Genomic DNA, 15,103 nt, shown 5'->3' with positions numbered 1-15,103 from the left:
CTCTCTCCGGTTGAGCAGCCAGCGCACTGAATGGGAAAATAAGAAAATTCAGCGATTTTGAACAAATAAAAATCGAAATTGGTGAAGCTACACGAAAAATAAATATTTTTTAGTACAAACCACCGGATGAATATAACAATTAAAATTACTTTATGATTATATATTTTCTTTCTTTCCATGATGGCTGGTGAGGCACTGCCTCACCTGCCTCCCCTGACCGCACGTCACTGCATAAAACATAAAAACAGTTAAATGTGAGATGCTTGGGAACTACTACACTAAAATCCTTCATCGTCCTGCTATAGAAAGCGAAGGAAAAATTTCAGGATGAACCTTCCAAGAGAGACTTCTTCAGAATACCAGACGCTCTATACAGAATCAATGAAGAGTAATGTTTTCTGGCTCGCTATTTACAACTAGGTGGCGCGAATGTAAAATTATGGAAGTTGCAGCTCTTAACGGAAAAAAGGGAGGGCACGAAGAAGAAGGAGCCGAATTGTGGCTGGGCTACACTGTTTTAATTGAATGAGGCTAAAAAGCGGCTAAAGTTTGTGTTTGTGCTATAAAATATTAAAAGGAAATACTTCCAGTATTCAGTCAGAAAGCCTGAGACTGAGGGGTAAGAACATTATCGCTGTATCCAGCTGGTTGAGGCACGCACCCGCTGGCTTTTTTATACAATTCTTGGAGCATGCTAAGTGCTTAGCTAGCTTAAGATAACGTTGCTAACAGCTAACACGTTTGCACGGGCATATAATAAATTATCAAAGGACTATTGGCATTGAATTACGTTCATGTTGCACTCTCCTTGTGATGTAAATAACGTTGACTTATTATGTTTCCGGATAAAACGGCTTTTCCAGATAGAGTTGTGGGATTTTATCTTACGTTTTGAAGCTATCGTTGCTAGCTCTGTGCGCGCTCAGCATAGCATTGAGGTGGACTGTTGAATGAGTTCTTGGTGTTTAGCCGTTTAAACACGCCTCCGTTTCACCGATAAAGGGCTCTCTAAGTGTTTTAAATCTGAGTTTTGGTGCTCAGTTTATCCAGCGAACAAAACCTGTTCGAGCCGCTGTGCAGGTAACATTCCCCGTCTGGAAGAGCTCCACATGGTAATTAGTGTTTACACATTCTGCCCGTCACTGATGGTTCTTCATCACAGTGAAGAATCAACCAAGATTCAAACTTGCATTTATGTGCATGGTGGCGTGCAGCTGAAAATAATAAAGTTATGCAACCCAACTTTTTTAGTTAAGCTATATTAGATATGCTAGCGAAGATCAGCGATTTCTTCTTAAAGAAAAACATTCATTGTTTGGTCATGAATGTAAATTTAGAAAAGAGCCACCAGCGTTTTGGAGCAGTTTGTTTCTTATTTTGCAGTACAACTATGACCCTTAATCACTTGTTTTTGCGGAGTTCCTCATGAAATATGTAACTAAGAAGTTTTGATGACAGATCTACCTGTTTTAGTATCCAATATAAATATCAGTTAGCTGACTTGTATCTGTCTGTTTATTCAGCGATAGGTGGCCAATAGTTTTCTGTACAATATGAAATGTTCTCCATTCAAGACAATCACAGAAAAAATTTCTGTCTTGAAACGAAAAGGCGTTCAAAATGCTTTTACAGTAATAATTGCAGCTGGATGTTAAATATCAAACCATTCCATGGGTTAATTAAGCATTATTTGTCCTGGTTTAGTCGGACCAGAATTTCAACAACAAGTATCCTGTTGCTGAAATTCTGTGGGGAATTCTGATAAATAATTTATCATAATTTTTCCTATTTAGATGTGAGAGATTTTTTAAACCATAGCAACTTCATAAATTTGAACAGTTTCTATGTCAGTAGTGTTGACACAGACATAGACAGGCCTCCATGTGACTGCGCTGTGACGGCAGCCGGATACTCAGCTCCTCTGACACTGATTGCACATGCTTACACTAACAGTCATTTCTGCTTCCAGTGCTAATGCAGCGTGTATTTGCTGCTTGCAGGTGACGAGCTGGCGCAGGTCGTGGGCTGTCCGTGGACAATGCGAGACAATGGCGGTAGCCTGGCCCAGAACCGCTGGCAGGGGGACCTGGGGCTGACTGCTGTGGGGCAGGACAGCACTGCAGGAGGTGGGCACTTTAGATCATCCTGGATGTCACCTACCAGAAGCTCTATACATCCTGCTAACTTGTGCCATATTGTTTTCACGTTTTCCGTTGTTGTGCATGTTTCACAGTTGTGTTATTCTACCTTTATTTAACCCAGAAGTCCCATTGAGAGCAGGAATCTCCAAGGCCAAGATGGCACCCTTCATAATGCAGCAATGTGTACCAGTGTTGTTGTCTACTGAAGCTAAATGATGTCCAGCCAACTCAATCATAGAAAATGCATGGAGTCAGAGATTCATTTTGCCTTTGAAATAAAGCATGCAGAACTATGAAGCTACCAGCATGTACACTACATTACATGTGGTTTTTCTTTTCTAAAAAGACAAAACTTTTACAATAGCAAACAGTTTTCATGTTGGGTTGAAGAAGTTTTCCATCAATCCATGTCACCATGTACTTACAAGAGGACACCATTTAAATCATTATGTCATCAAAATGGTCAAAGATTTTCAAGCCAGTCTTTGATAAAATCATAACCTTTGTTTACTGGGTGTTCAAAATCCAATTTAGACATTTCAAAGTTCTGTTCTCGACTGTGCTGCAGAAGGAACAGGTGTGTGTGGATTTTCATACAATTCTTGTATGAAAATCTGCATCTGTGCAAAACTGCACAGATGCAGTTTTTCTCAAATGTATTTATATAGACCATCATTTCCAAATGGAAGCTTAGAGACAAAACTTTATCAGTTTCTAGAAAGTCAGTTTTTAAGCCCTCTGCCTGGACACGGAGGATTCTCTGTGTTAAATTGTTTTTATCGTGTCAGATCCTCTGGATCAAAGCTTGTAGTCCTGAGTTTGTCTAAAAGTATGGTGTGGTTCACTGAGTCCAATTAGTTTTTAAAGACTTCCAGGTAAAGCAGCACATCATTAAGACCAGAAAGGAAAATGCTGGTTGATCTGTTTTTGTTCATGTAAAATCATCTTTAAGAATTTTTTATGGTTTCTCCTGCACATTTAGACTTTTTTTTTTTTTCTTGTGTTTTGTTTAGGGGGGATTCCTGGAGACCACCTCATTGTCCCCGTGTCAGGCCACAGTGTATCCAGCCCCATGCACCTCAGGCTGGGCCAGAAAGACAAACTGTGGACAGGCGAGTATGTAGAAGACGAGGAAGAGGACGGGCCAGATGAGATTGAAGCTGTTGGTGATGAGGAAGAAGTCAACAATCTGTATGAAGATGACATAGAGGAGCTGGAGGGCAAAGGCTGGGAGAACAACGGAGAGGAGGAAGATGGGGATGAGGCGGAAGAGAGTGAGGAGCAGGAAAAGGAGGAGTGGGAAGTCCCAGACTTTCCCTGTCAGGCCACCCCATACAGCCGACTACAACAACCCCAGGCTCATGGACCACAACATGGGGCAGAACAACTCAATGAGCCATGTGTAGAGAACATTGTCTCCCAAACTGAAGTCCGTGGCTTTTATGGATCCCGGCCCAACAGCTATCAGACCCAGAAGAGGCTCAGACGCTTCTGGGGCGTACGCTCCCACAAAGTCCCGGGGTTTCAGCTGGCCCAGCACTGGAAGAGATGGCGGCAGAGGGCCCGCTGGCCCACCACGACGGGGCCCCAGTCTGGCCGAAGAGGGCAAAAGAACAGTTTGTTCAACAGACAAAAGAGGACAAAAAGACCTTATCACAAAGATGAAGAGGATGACAGCCAAGAGGAGCAGTTAACAGGTACACATGTTCAAATGCAGAATTTACTGTCGCCAGTAAAACTGCTTACACATTTGCAGGCTAAACACATAAATCTGTGTGCACGCACACACACACACACACAGGACACCATCAAATCTAATACAGAAGGTCTGTATTAGATTTAAAGTGGGATGGGGGTTGAACGACTCCGTTCAGCGTTTCTCTGGGAAGCAGGAAGGAGAAATTCAGATATAACAGCAGCATCAGGTACAAAAGTGTGCAAAGTTCTAAGTGTTGAAAACAGATTTTTTTAAAAACCCGAGAATAACAATAATTGTAATAATAATGTACTGTACAAGATTTTGACAAACATACTGGGCAGTTTTTAGAATAGGAATATCATACTCGCTATCCAAGAGATGTGCAGCTGAGGAGGATTACATTTTTAAACGTACATGATGTGGATGTGGAGCGAACATCCAAAAAGACATCAGACTATTTGAAATACAGAACAGCAATGCAAAAAAACACATGCAATAATAGCAGAAATGTTATTAAAAAATGAGTGTAAAACAGTACAAATGATGACCCACACAGCAGCAGTGTTCAGAGCTCTGACAGGAACCAGCTCCTATAAGGCTCCTTTGTGCACTACTTTCTATATACTGCATAGGGATGCACTGATATAAAAATTTGTGAAAATATTAATATTGCTGTTATGGCCAATAACTAATAATTATCAATATTACACACTGTCACATGACCGGAGAAGCATCACATAGCCAGCTCCCCCTCCACCTGTAAAAACAAACTGCAATGAGACAGAAATGCCGATTGTTAATACATGTTTAGTATTATTTACTGGACTGACACTAATATGTTTAAAAAATAACTAATATTGGCCGATACTGATATTAGTACCGATATGCCATGTATCCCTAATACTTAATACAGTGTTTCTCGATTCCGGTCCTCACGCCTCCCTGCCCTGCATGTTTTAGGTGTTTCCCTTCTGCCACACACCTGGATTGAATATGTGGGTAATTAACAGGCTTCTGCAGCACTTGACGGTCATGCAATCATTTGAGTCAGCTGCTCTGGAGTAGAGGTACATCTAAAACATGCAGAGCAGGGGGGGCCTGAGGACTGGAATTAAGAAGCGCTGACTTAATACATTTTGTTAAACCTCTATGCTTGTTTTCATATTCCATTTTGAAGTGAAATAATAGTGTGTTAAATGTTTGTTTCTTTTTGACTGACAGATCTGCAGTTAAACGGCCCTTCAGACAAGCAGGATGAGAAACTGAGACGGGAAGTGGGAGTGAGACCGATGGAAGTGGCTCTAAGTGAAGAACACACAAAATATATAACCGGTATGGAGGGCAGCTGAATTCTCCTGCTGAAATAACACAATGTAAATGTTTTGTAACTATTTAAAAACGGGACAGGTCATGCACATTTTAGATTTTGCATATTTTTATACTTTGATTTGGGTCTCAGCTCCTTCTAAAAACAACCCAAGAGCTTACAGTAAACACCCAGATGTTTTTTTTAGCAATACATTCATGTTTTTTCAGTGTCTTGGAAGCAAGCTCTTTCAAAAATCTCCCGAATCGACAATCACTAAGCAGCCCAATCAGACTTCCCGCATGTCTTGTCAGCTCGTTTTCCAGCTGTGTTTGCAGCTTCTGGAAAAGATAAGAGTTTTGTTGTTGGCTTACCATTTACAAACTGCTGCTTCGTTCTTGTTGGTTGTGCGGGACATTTTACTTCTTCTGCTGTTGGGTCTGATTCTGGGCCAAAACTGTACGGTTGTTTAACTGTACATCTCTGTGTGCAGCCATTCGAGCAGAATGGCTGCAAATTGAATGTGTAAACATATGAATGTGGGGTTGTGGCCAACAGCAGCTCATTTGGACTTAAAGTGACAAGACGCTCAACAACAACAACTCATTCTGAGAAGAGCTCCAAATAGACAGAACTGAGAAGACTAAAATCTCTTCATCTAAAAATGATTTAGTGCAAAAAATGCAATGAACATGTTTTGTATGGCTCACCTGTTCAAGGGAGGCAAAATAAGTTTCCTTTAAACTTAATGTGAGTTCAGCTGCTAAGAGGATGATCTTTGAACAAATGAACAGATGCTGGTCCTGTTTTTTTGTGATTGTTGCTGAAAATACATCAACGGTCAGTCCTGGGCTTTTGATTGAATGACCTGCCTGGATGGAGTTAAATGGAAATGAGGTCAGTGCGAGCTGAGTGATTGTTGCTTCTTCTCTGCTAGGCGTTCTTGAAGAGTCTCTGCAGCAGTATGGCAGTTTGATTCCCATCCATGTCGATGACATCGTGGGAAAGCTTCAGGATGTTTTCCATGAGAGCTTCTCACAGCCACACAGGTCAGAGATGCTGCTCACCGTGTGTGTGTGTGTGTGTGTGTGTGTGAGATAAACATCCCGTCTAACATGGACACAAAAGCTGTAAATGGCTGTGTAAAGCAGGAGCTCATCTGATAAACTGACTGAAGTTGAATACTAAGCTAAAAACAGCCTTCACTTTTTAAATGCATCTTTGTGAGCCTGCTGCTTTATTTTTGTTGTTAAATGACTCTGGTTTCTATATGGTGGTTGTTTTAAAAGGAAAGCGACGGTCCAGCATCTCATTCAGACCTTCCAGCGTTCATCCGGATCGGCCGTGGCTAAAACATTCAGAGTCAACTATAAGCGCCACGTTTTGACCATGGATGACCTGGGCACTTTGTATGGTCAGAACTGGCTCAATGACCAGGTACAGCACTACTGCACATTACACAACACAGCAGCAGCGATTTGTAAAGGAGTTGGCAGTGAAACCACAGGCTGCTTTGATTTGTTCAGACGTTCCAGTGGCTTTTAGGTAGGAAGCTCTCATGTGTTGCCTGTGTTGAGTGAAAACAACGAGGCTGCCAAATTCACTAGCACTAATGTTTGTATCTATGGAGTGTCTTTTCATCTTTGATGTGAATGTTTATGTTTCTCCATTTGATTTTTCTGGATTCGTCTCATGGGTTACATGATGTGCTTTCTGTAGATTATGAACATGTATGGTGACCTCGTCATGGATTCTGTTCCAGATAAGGTAAGTGAACACAGAACACCTTCACTTTTTCCTACGTCATGCCTCAGACAGGGATCTGTTTGGATTCCACTCTTTAATTGTTTCCAGCAAAGCTGCTGGTTGTGAGTTAGGTGACCAGTTAGTTCCCAGTGCATAGGGTTCCTCATTCAAGAAACAACCAGTCAACCTGAATCTCGTGGTGAGCTGTTGTTTGTTTGCTACATAGTTGAACTGGTGAACCAATTGTTCACCAGTTGAAAATTCTGAGTTCTTCATGGATTCCTGGCCTGTCATGATTCTGAGATTAATGCTGCTGTCTGAGTGAGGAATGAATAACCTGTGTGTGGAAAGAAATGTTCCACTTCTTCATGAAATGTTAGAGATACACCCACATGACAATTTTGGTAAATACCTGATATAGACATTGCTGTTACGACCAATAACTAGTATTTACCAATATTGTATGTATTTTCTGACCCTTTCAACACTTTGGGGGAAAATCATTGTGCTTTTTCCACCACACCTTCTCTGCTTCAGTTAAACTCCCACAATCCTGTGCTGCATCACCATTAAATTGGCAACCTCCTCTCTTGCAACCCAGAAATAAATGGCAACAAGTTTGAAATAAATATTGGTTGTTTGAATCGACCATGTTTTATATATCATACCGATGTTGATGTTGCTGATGGTTCGCACATCCCTGCTAAATGTTCATATAATCATTTGGAATCGCAGTGAGAACAAACATGCTCAGTGTTTTCTGAGTTCAGTGTTCTGGTCCCGTCATCTCAACAAGTTGCACTAAGATCATGTTTCATTTCTTTAGACAGGCTCTTAATATCTTATAGAATTGTGTTATTTTCTCTTATTGTCATTTTTTTTGTTGTGATGTTTACTCTAAAGTTCTTTGGTAACGTAAATTGGATGTTAAGTGCTTTACATGTATAGAAATCAATCAATCAATCATTACATTCAAACCACCTTGTCGTTGCAATAATAATGTCAGAAAAAATTTTAAATTTTTCACTTAATTTATTTCTGATTAGAGACTCATTCATATTCATAAACATTTAGATGCACTACGTATAATATGTTCATAGTAGAACATCAAGCGGGCAAGAGTGCATTGTTATGACCTTAAAAATGTTTTTTTATCTTCAGGTCCACTTTTTCAACAGCTTCTTTTATGACAAGCTGAGGACAAAAGGATATGAAGGAGTTAAACGGTGGACAAAAAATGTAAGTGGTCACTGTCCCTCTTTGGAATGACTGTTAGTGTTTCAGGATTTGTAAACAGATTTTATTGTAGACGTGAAAATGATAGAACGGGGTAGAAGGTTGTTGAGATGCAGGCAGACAGCAGATGGGTTACGTTCAGTTCAGATTACTGCTGGGTAGATCTGGTGCAGTCAGTCCAGGGATCAGAGGTCAGTTTTGTCATTTTCTTAGTTTTTTTTTTTAAAGACTCTCCTGGTGCTACTTTGCTCCTTCCTATCTTGTCAGGTGGACATCTTTCAGAAAGATCTGCTGTTGATTCCCATCCACCTGGAGGTTCACTGGTCGCTGATCAGTGTTGACATTCCACGGCGTACCATCACCTACTTTGATTCTCAGCGGACTCTGAACAGGCGCTGTCCAAAGGTAGGAAAAGCCCCTAACAACCAGGACGACAGAACCACTTCAGGGTACAGAAAATGACCTGCCTGCTGTTTTAGCTGTAAGCCAACATCCTGACCTGCTGCTGTTCAATATACAGCTTCCATTGTGAAAGCCCTTAGAACTGTTATTTATTCCAATAGTAATCAAAACACTACAGGTCAACTGTTATTGAACTAGATTGTTTTTGTTTTTATACCTAACTTTGCTGTCCTTTCCTTTTATACTTTTCTTGATTGTTTTTATTCCAGCATATTTTCAAGTATCTTCAAGCCGAGGCCATAAAAAAAGACCAGCGAGACTTTTTGACGGACTGGAAAGGCTTTTTTAAAATGGTAAATAATTCTTTTTGTTTTTCACTCTTTTTTGACTTACTGCCATGGTTCATAGTTGATGCATTGAAGAGAGCATGAAGCTGGAATTGCGCACCAATCACACCAACTATAAAGACTGTTCTTTGAACTTTTACAAAGTAAACTTGCCAGCTCCTCAAAATCTTAAATTTAAATGTTAAACAATTTAAAATATTTTATTTAACTTATCTTTGCTTACACCATTAGATCAAATTTAACAACATTGATCTTCTCAATAAACAAATGTTAACGTTCTTTATCTGTTGTCTAAAATGTCAGCATTTATGGGGCCCCTGAGGGGCCTTGAGCAGCTGCTTAGTTCATTTATGTCATGGGCCGGTTCTAAATGTAATCAGCATTACATTGTGTTTTTTAGATCCTCTATCTGATGACTTGCTTTGAATTAAACAGAAGTGCAAATAATTATTTATTTCAGTTGTATTTTCTATTATTTGTTGTTTTTAAGACTCAATAGTTATGGGCTTAAATATTGTTGCCAATGTCTTCCAGTAACATAATTACCCTGTAATATTTTATATTGTCAACTGAACATCTTTTAATACAAAAACACCATGAACCACCTCGGCGCCCCGACAACCAGGCTTAGAAGGTTTTCTGGAGGAAACCCTGCCTTTAAAAAACAAAAAAAAAGATTCTGTTTAATACAGTTCAATATTCAAACTGGTGAAAAGTTTTCTGCATGTGGACAGCCAGCTGATTAAAATGGAGCCCCTGACTGAGCTGGTAGCATCAGTGCGTGCTAGCATACGTTGCATGGCATTGGTAGCTTCTGCATCCGTCCCTCATGCTGATCATGCCTGTGGTAACATTGTAGAGGAGAACTCCAGCAGAACCGTCTCTGTGTGAGCGACCATGTGCAGACACAAATGGGAAAAAGACAGATATTGACTTCAATGTGCTGTTTACAGTCACTTCTGAAGTAGAGCTGAGGAAAGCTTCAGTTGGCCTCAAATAGAGAAAACTGCTAGTTGTCAATATGAGACCCAGCAGGGGAGAGTAGAAGAGTGATGTTTCAGTGAGGAGCTGCAGCGACACACCGTGTTGGGATGGGATGTGATTGGCTAATGTAAATAATGTATTTTGTATTTTACAGAATGTGGGTCGTCAGAACAATGATAGCGACTGTGGAGCTTTTGTACTGCAGGTAAGCTTCTCCTTTCTGGTTGTTGCATTTGCAAATGAATGACAACTGTTCCTCCTGATTTAAGTATTGAAATCTTTATGTCCTAAAATGGTAAAGTTTTCCTGGGGCTTATTAACTGCTAATTGATACCAGGGAGACTGGGACATTCTGTTTTTACTTGCAAGTTAGAATTGATCCACTTCAATACAGTTTATTTCTACAGCACCATTTCAATGTAGACGTTATCTTGAAGCACTTTACAAAATCATCAGGAAAACCTGAGGGGCAAATTCAGACTTGAAAGCTTTCAGCTCCTCCCTGAACATGGATCTTAAAGCCACATGGCTGCCTGACTCATACAGTGTTGTGATAGTTACAGAAATAATAGGAGTTTCTTTACCCTTTCAGGTGGTTTTTAATCTCATTAAATCCATCAATTAGCTCTGGTCAACTTTTAATTGTGAACATGTTCCTGCAGTGTTTGGACACAAAGTGCAGATTAAAATATCTGTTTGGTCTGAGCACAACAGTGAAGTAATGGTCAACCAGAACACAGTTAGTTTGGGTTGAGCTCCAACCTTCAGGGTAAACAGAGTCTGTGTTGCACGAATCAAGCAGAATGTCCTGCATGAAAACATTTGACTGCCAGCCTGTAATGATCACCAGCTGCACATTTTATCAAAAACAAAGGAAAAAAACATCCTTTTTACATGGGTCGTTGACCACTCTTGGTTGTGTTAGCTTTGACAGTCTAAAACACATCAATAAAATATGATCTGTTATGATTCATCAGCTGTTTGTCACCAACTGCTTAGTACGGGATAGTTTTTACATTCATTTTAAATTATCCAGAAGTTGTTGTTAGCGCTGCACCACTATTTGATGGGGTTTTCCAGAGAAACTTTGAAGCACAGATATAAAAAGACTCGATAATGACAGATGGGTTATAGGTTAAATTCTTTTTTTTTTCTAGATCCATTAACAGGTTAAGCTGAGCTGTAGTCTTCTAGGACGTTGTAATAACCCTGTATGTAGAACTACATGTGAAGCACTTTGTGAATGACCATCATCACCAAGTCCTGCTCCTGTCTTCTGTTTATTTATCGAGTCTTTTTCAGTGACTATCTAAAAGCTGTTGGTGTTTCACTTCCTGCTCTACAGCTGCCTTTCACCGGAATTCATTTTTACAATGTTGTTCTCTGTGCAACTCAGTAACTTTGTCTCATCTTTCCTACACCACCCTACAGTACTGCAAGTGTTTGGCACTAGGACAGCCATTTAACTTTGGGCAGCAGGATATGCCCCGACTAAGGAGGCAAATGTACAAAGAACTGTGCCACTGCAAGCTCACTCTGTGACCTTGCACCTCTCACCTGGATCCTAACAACACAGAGGGACAACAATACATCAGTCTTTTTTTTTTTTCCCCTCTGCCTTTTGAAAACTGGTTTGGAGTTCACACATCATAGATACTTTACCGTGTTTGACAGAGACCAAGACGAGGTTCCGTTCTGTGATTGGCTTAGGCAGCTTGTCCTAGTTCACTTATCTCTCAGTCGAGACTGAAGCATTAACAGTATGAAGGTGTAGAAAGACTCCAGGCCAGAAGCAGCTTGTCCTGCAGTAAAACCTGCTTTCATGTAACGATAAACGTTCTGAAGCAGTCTGTGTAAGCTCGTGATTGAACACTTCCTGTGAGTTTTTCATTCATTTGATCCATTTCTGCAGGTGATGTTTTAGCATTTCCAACACTAACACCACAGAGAAGAAACTGCTAGAGCCGGTTATTGGACATTGTCATCTGTGTAGTACAATGTGGCATTTTGATGTATGTTCTATTTTTAAAGAGATCAGTCGGCGGGTCTTAGCAGGATGGAAACTGATGGAACTAATAAATTCTGCTGCCAGAAAACCAGCTTTCTTGTGGCGCTTGCAGAAGGAAATAAGAACTTGTACATTTTTGAAGTACGCTTTTACCTGACTTTGGTGCCCGAAACTTCCTGCCTCCTCCAGTAAAACGAATGAAACGGCTCGATTTGAAAGATTGGAAGAAAAGCCGCCCAAAGCATATTGATACAATGGCCCGGAACCGGGGGTACCTTTTTTGTTTCATTTAGCTTTTTGTGTTTTTATTGCTGTCAGTAAATGTGGTGATATACTTATTGCTTTAAACAAATGGTGTAAAAAAAAAAAAAAACAACTTTGTTCCTTTGGAGTAAGTTCCAAATGTTCTGTTTAGTATTTCTTTGATAAAAGCCATTTTGGTAAGGACCACAACAGCTACACAACAGGCACCGTATGCCCACAATGGAGTTGCAGTGCTTTTTTTTTTTTCCTTATTTTTTTCTTGTTTTTTTTTATAATAAAAACAAACTTGTGGATAGCTGTCTTTTTGTTTTTGCATTCTTTTCTGAGTGAATACAACAGAGTTGTTATCTCTTCTACAATGGAATATGGTTAGTTGAAAATAAAAATATGTGGAAAACAAATGTGTATTTTCTTAAATAGATTTTTATATATATATAAAAGTGCAAAGCTAGGATTCTGTCAGCCTATTCAAAAGACTGGTTTACTGTTTTAGTGCTATAATTCAGTAAGCATGAAATTATGTCGGGAGGAAAAACATCAGCTATGCTTCAGCCAAAATTAGTCACAAGATTTAATTAAATTCAGATTTGAAGTGGTCTTTGCTTGTGATTGGACATGATCTTGGTATATTTGCAAAAAATCAAATGGACAATAAATATTCTGCATAATTTTATTTTGATGGCAAAAAATATAAGAAACCAAGGCGGACTGTTAGGAGATGGTTCATGGATTGCTAAGAAAATTTGTGAAGCAGGATGACCTGAAAAGATTTCCGAATATAAATCGGTAAAAAGTAATTCTATAAAAATGAACTAGTACAGCTGTAAATGAAATCAGTAGAGGTTTAAATACTATGATGGTCTGCATACTGTTGGAACTCCCAGTCTTTCTTCATGCAGTGTGTGTGTGTGTGTGTGTGTGTTCTCCCTGCGCGAACACGGACTGGTACTGCAGCTTCCTCCCATAGTCCAAAAACATGACTGCTAGGCTCATTGTTTTCTCTTAATTGTCCTTAGCTGTGAGTGCATTTGTGTGTGTGTGTGTGTGTCCATGCACTTTTCCCAGTTGCACACTTTCTTGGGGAACTATAAACAAAGCCCTTCAGAATGAACCTGATTCTGGTACCACTTCACCCAACTGTTTTTACATCCATCCTCCATCAGTTCCAAACCTGTTTGCTGAGTTGATACTGCAAAATTCTCGTGGCATCCTGAAAACAAACTCATCTTCCTCCTGGTGAGTTCTATTCCCAAAGTTGTGTATTGTCTGTCCTGTTTATGCTGGTGATAAAACCAGAACTCAACCTCATGCTAGTCTTCTTCAACCCTTGTGCAAAGTCAAACGACTGATATATGTGGTTCTAGACTATCTCACTATTTTCTGTGTCTAAAAGCTTGACTAACATTTATGACTGGTTCTCTACACGATTATGCACTCCATTCCAAACTGCCCATCTCCTCATCAAACATGTTTTCTGTCTGAATGGCGTACTCCAAGAAGTCCAGTCTGGTCATGGATCTTAATTCATCAGTGATCTCAACCAGCTTCTGCTGTTCCTTGAAATATTTCCTTTTCATACTTTAAATGTAAAGTTTTGCGGCAAAGCCCTATAACAGCCTCGTGCTCAAAAGACCATAATAAACTGTATTTTTGTTTAAGTTTATGTAAACATATAAACAACAACTTGGTGGATTTTTTTCATACTCTTGTTTACTTCTACTTTCTTTCTAACGTTTTGTTCAGATTTTTCTCTTTTGTTTTCTAATGCTCTTCAACCCCAACATTAGCATTAATTTACAATGTTTTTTAAAAAAGTAGACCACACAATTTGGACTGTAATAGTCTTGTCTTCTATAGTGCCCTAAATGCAGCTAATTGTAGTTGTGGTACTTCTGAAAGTTTTCTGGCATTTCTGTAGAGGTTACAAGTGCATTTGCTGTCACCTACTGGACAAAGGTGTTGTTTGGAAAAATATTTTCTACTAATGAAGTCTATACATTTCAAATATTGTATTGATTAATCTGATATTGATAGAAATAGCAAATTAACGTACAGGATGATTGGAAAGGTATTATTATATTAGGACCCAGTGCAGTGTTTCTCAGACTTTTTCAGGCTGAGGGTCACTTAAGCCATATAGCAAACACTCATGGACTACCTAACTTGAAAATGACAAAACCTATTAATATGTACAACATGAAATAAAAATATTAGTTTCTTAACTCACTAAGGAGAATGATGGCACTGTTTTGTAAATGTGACTGACCACAGCAAAGACATGAACTCCTATACTCAGGGCATTTTGAGTTATTTAGATATTCTGAAAGTGTGGATTCTAAGCTTTACAATGATGTCACCCACGCGGGAATGGATACTACCAAGTGTTAATAATATTTAGGGATATTTGTAATTTAGAAGCAGAGAAAAAGAAAAAAAGACTTGATTTTTTTGTGTGGCAGAAACAAAAGTCCTCTTCTGCACCATTAAATATAAAAATGATCCACCCATGACTTTCAATTGTATTTATCTGTATTTAATTAACTGAATTGTTTTTCATTAAATAAAAATAATAGCAGTTGACGTGCGAGCAGAGCATTATAAGCAAGCAAAGTCTTAAAAAACAAAGAACTGTTTTCACTGAGACTTGAGGCCTACTGTTCACGCCAAAGAGCCGTTCAAAAGAACCGAATCGCTATTGAAGGTGAAGGACTCATCAATACTCTCAGTTGGTTTGACTTCGCTTCCTGCAATCATATAAGAAGCTCTAGCATTGTTTTCGTTCCACCTGTGTTTTCAACCTGTTTTTGGGACTCTGTGAGGAAAACTAGCCCCCGGAGCATTAACAAGGAAACTCCTTGCAGAAAAGACCCCAGGCTAGGATTCGAACCAAGGAACTTCTTCCTGCAAGACAATAGGTCTACCAACTGCACCATGTGCAGTCCTGAAATTACAATGCTTACTGCTACTATT

General features: G+C 39.5%; 1 protein-coding gene across 1 annotated transcript; it reads left to right on the top strand.

Annotated features, from left to right (window-relative positions):
• The first annotated feature begins 444 nt into the window (after nt 1-444).
• Nucleotides 445-12,534, top strand: LOC122820451 (sentrin-specific protease 3-like). The gene is made up of 12 exons (XM_044097892.1): nt 445-619; nt 2,001-2,126; nt 3,155-3,838; nt 5,062-5,172; nt 6,084-6,195; nt 6,436-6,583; nt 6,866-6,913; nt 8,054-8,131; nt 8,396-8,533; nt 8,800-8,883; nt 10,016-10,066; nt 11,293-12,534. Exons 2-12 carry the CDS (start codon nt 2,039-2,041, stop codon nt 11,401-11,403), a joined length of 1,653 nt encoding a protein of 550 aa, XP_043953827.1. The 5' UTR covers nt 445-619; nt 2,001-2,038; the 3' UTR covers nt 11,404-12,534.
• Nucleotides 12,535-15,103: the final 2,569 nt, after the last annotated feature.

This window comes from Gambusia affinis, linkage group LG18 (genome assembly GCF_019740435.1).
Source record: "Gambusia affinis linkage group LG18, SWU_Gaff_1.0, whole genome shotgun sequence".
Lineage (NCBI taxonomy): Eukaryota > Metazoa > Chordata > Actinopteri > Cyprinodontiformes > Poeciliidae > Gambusia > Gambusia affinis.
The sequence above is the reverse complement of the archived record's forward strand: the minus strand, read 5'-3'. Positions and strand labels throughout refer to the sequence as shown.

Coding starts and splice junctions, on each gene's coding strand:
- LOC122820451 (XM_044097892.1), top strand. CDS start 2,039: ATGCGAGACAATGGCGGTAGCCTGGCCCAGAACCGCTGGCAGGGGGAC. Junction 3,839..5,061: donor CCAAGAGGAGCAGTTAACAG/GTACACATGTTC, acceptor TTTGACTGACAG/ATCTGCAGTTAAACGGCCCT. Junction 8,132..8,395: donor TTAAACGGTGGACAAAAAAT/GTAAGTGGTCAC, acceptor CTATCTTGTCAG/GTGGACATCTTTCAGAAAGA.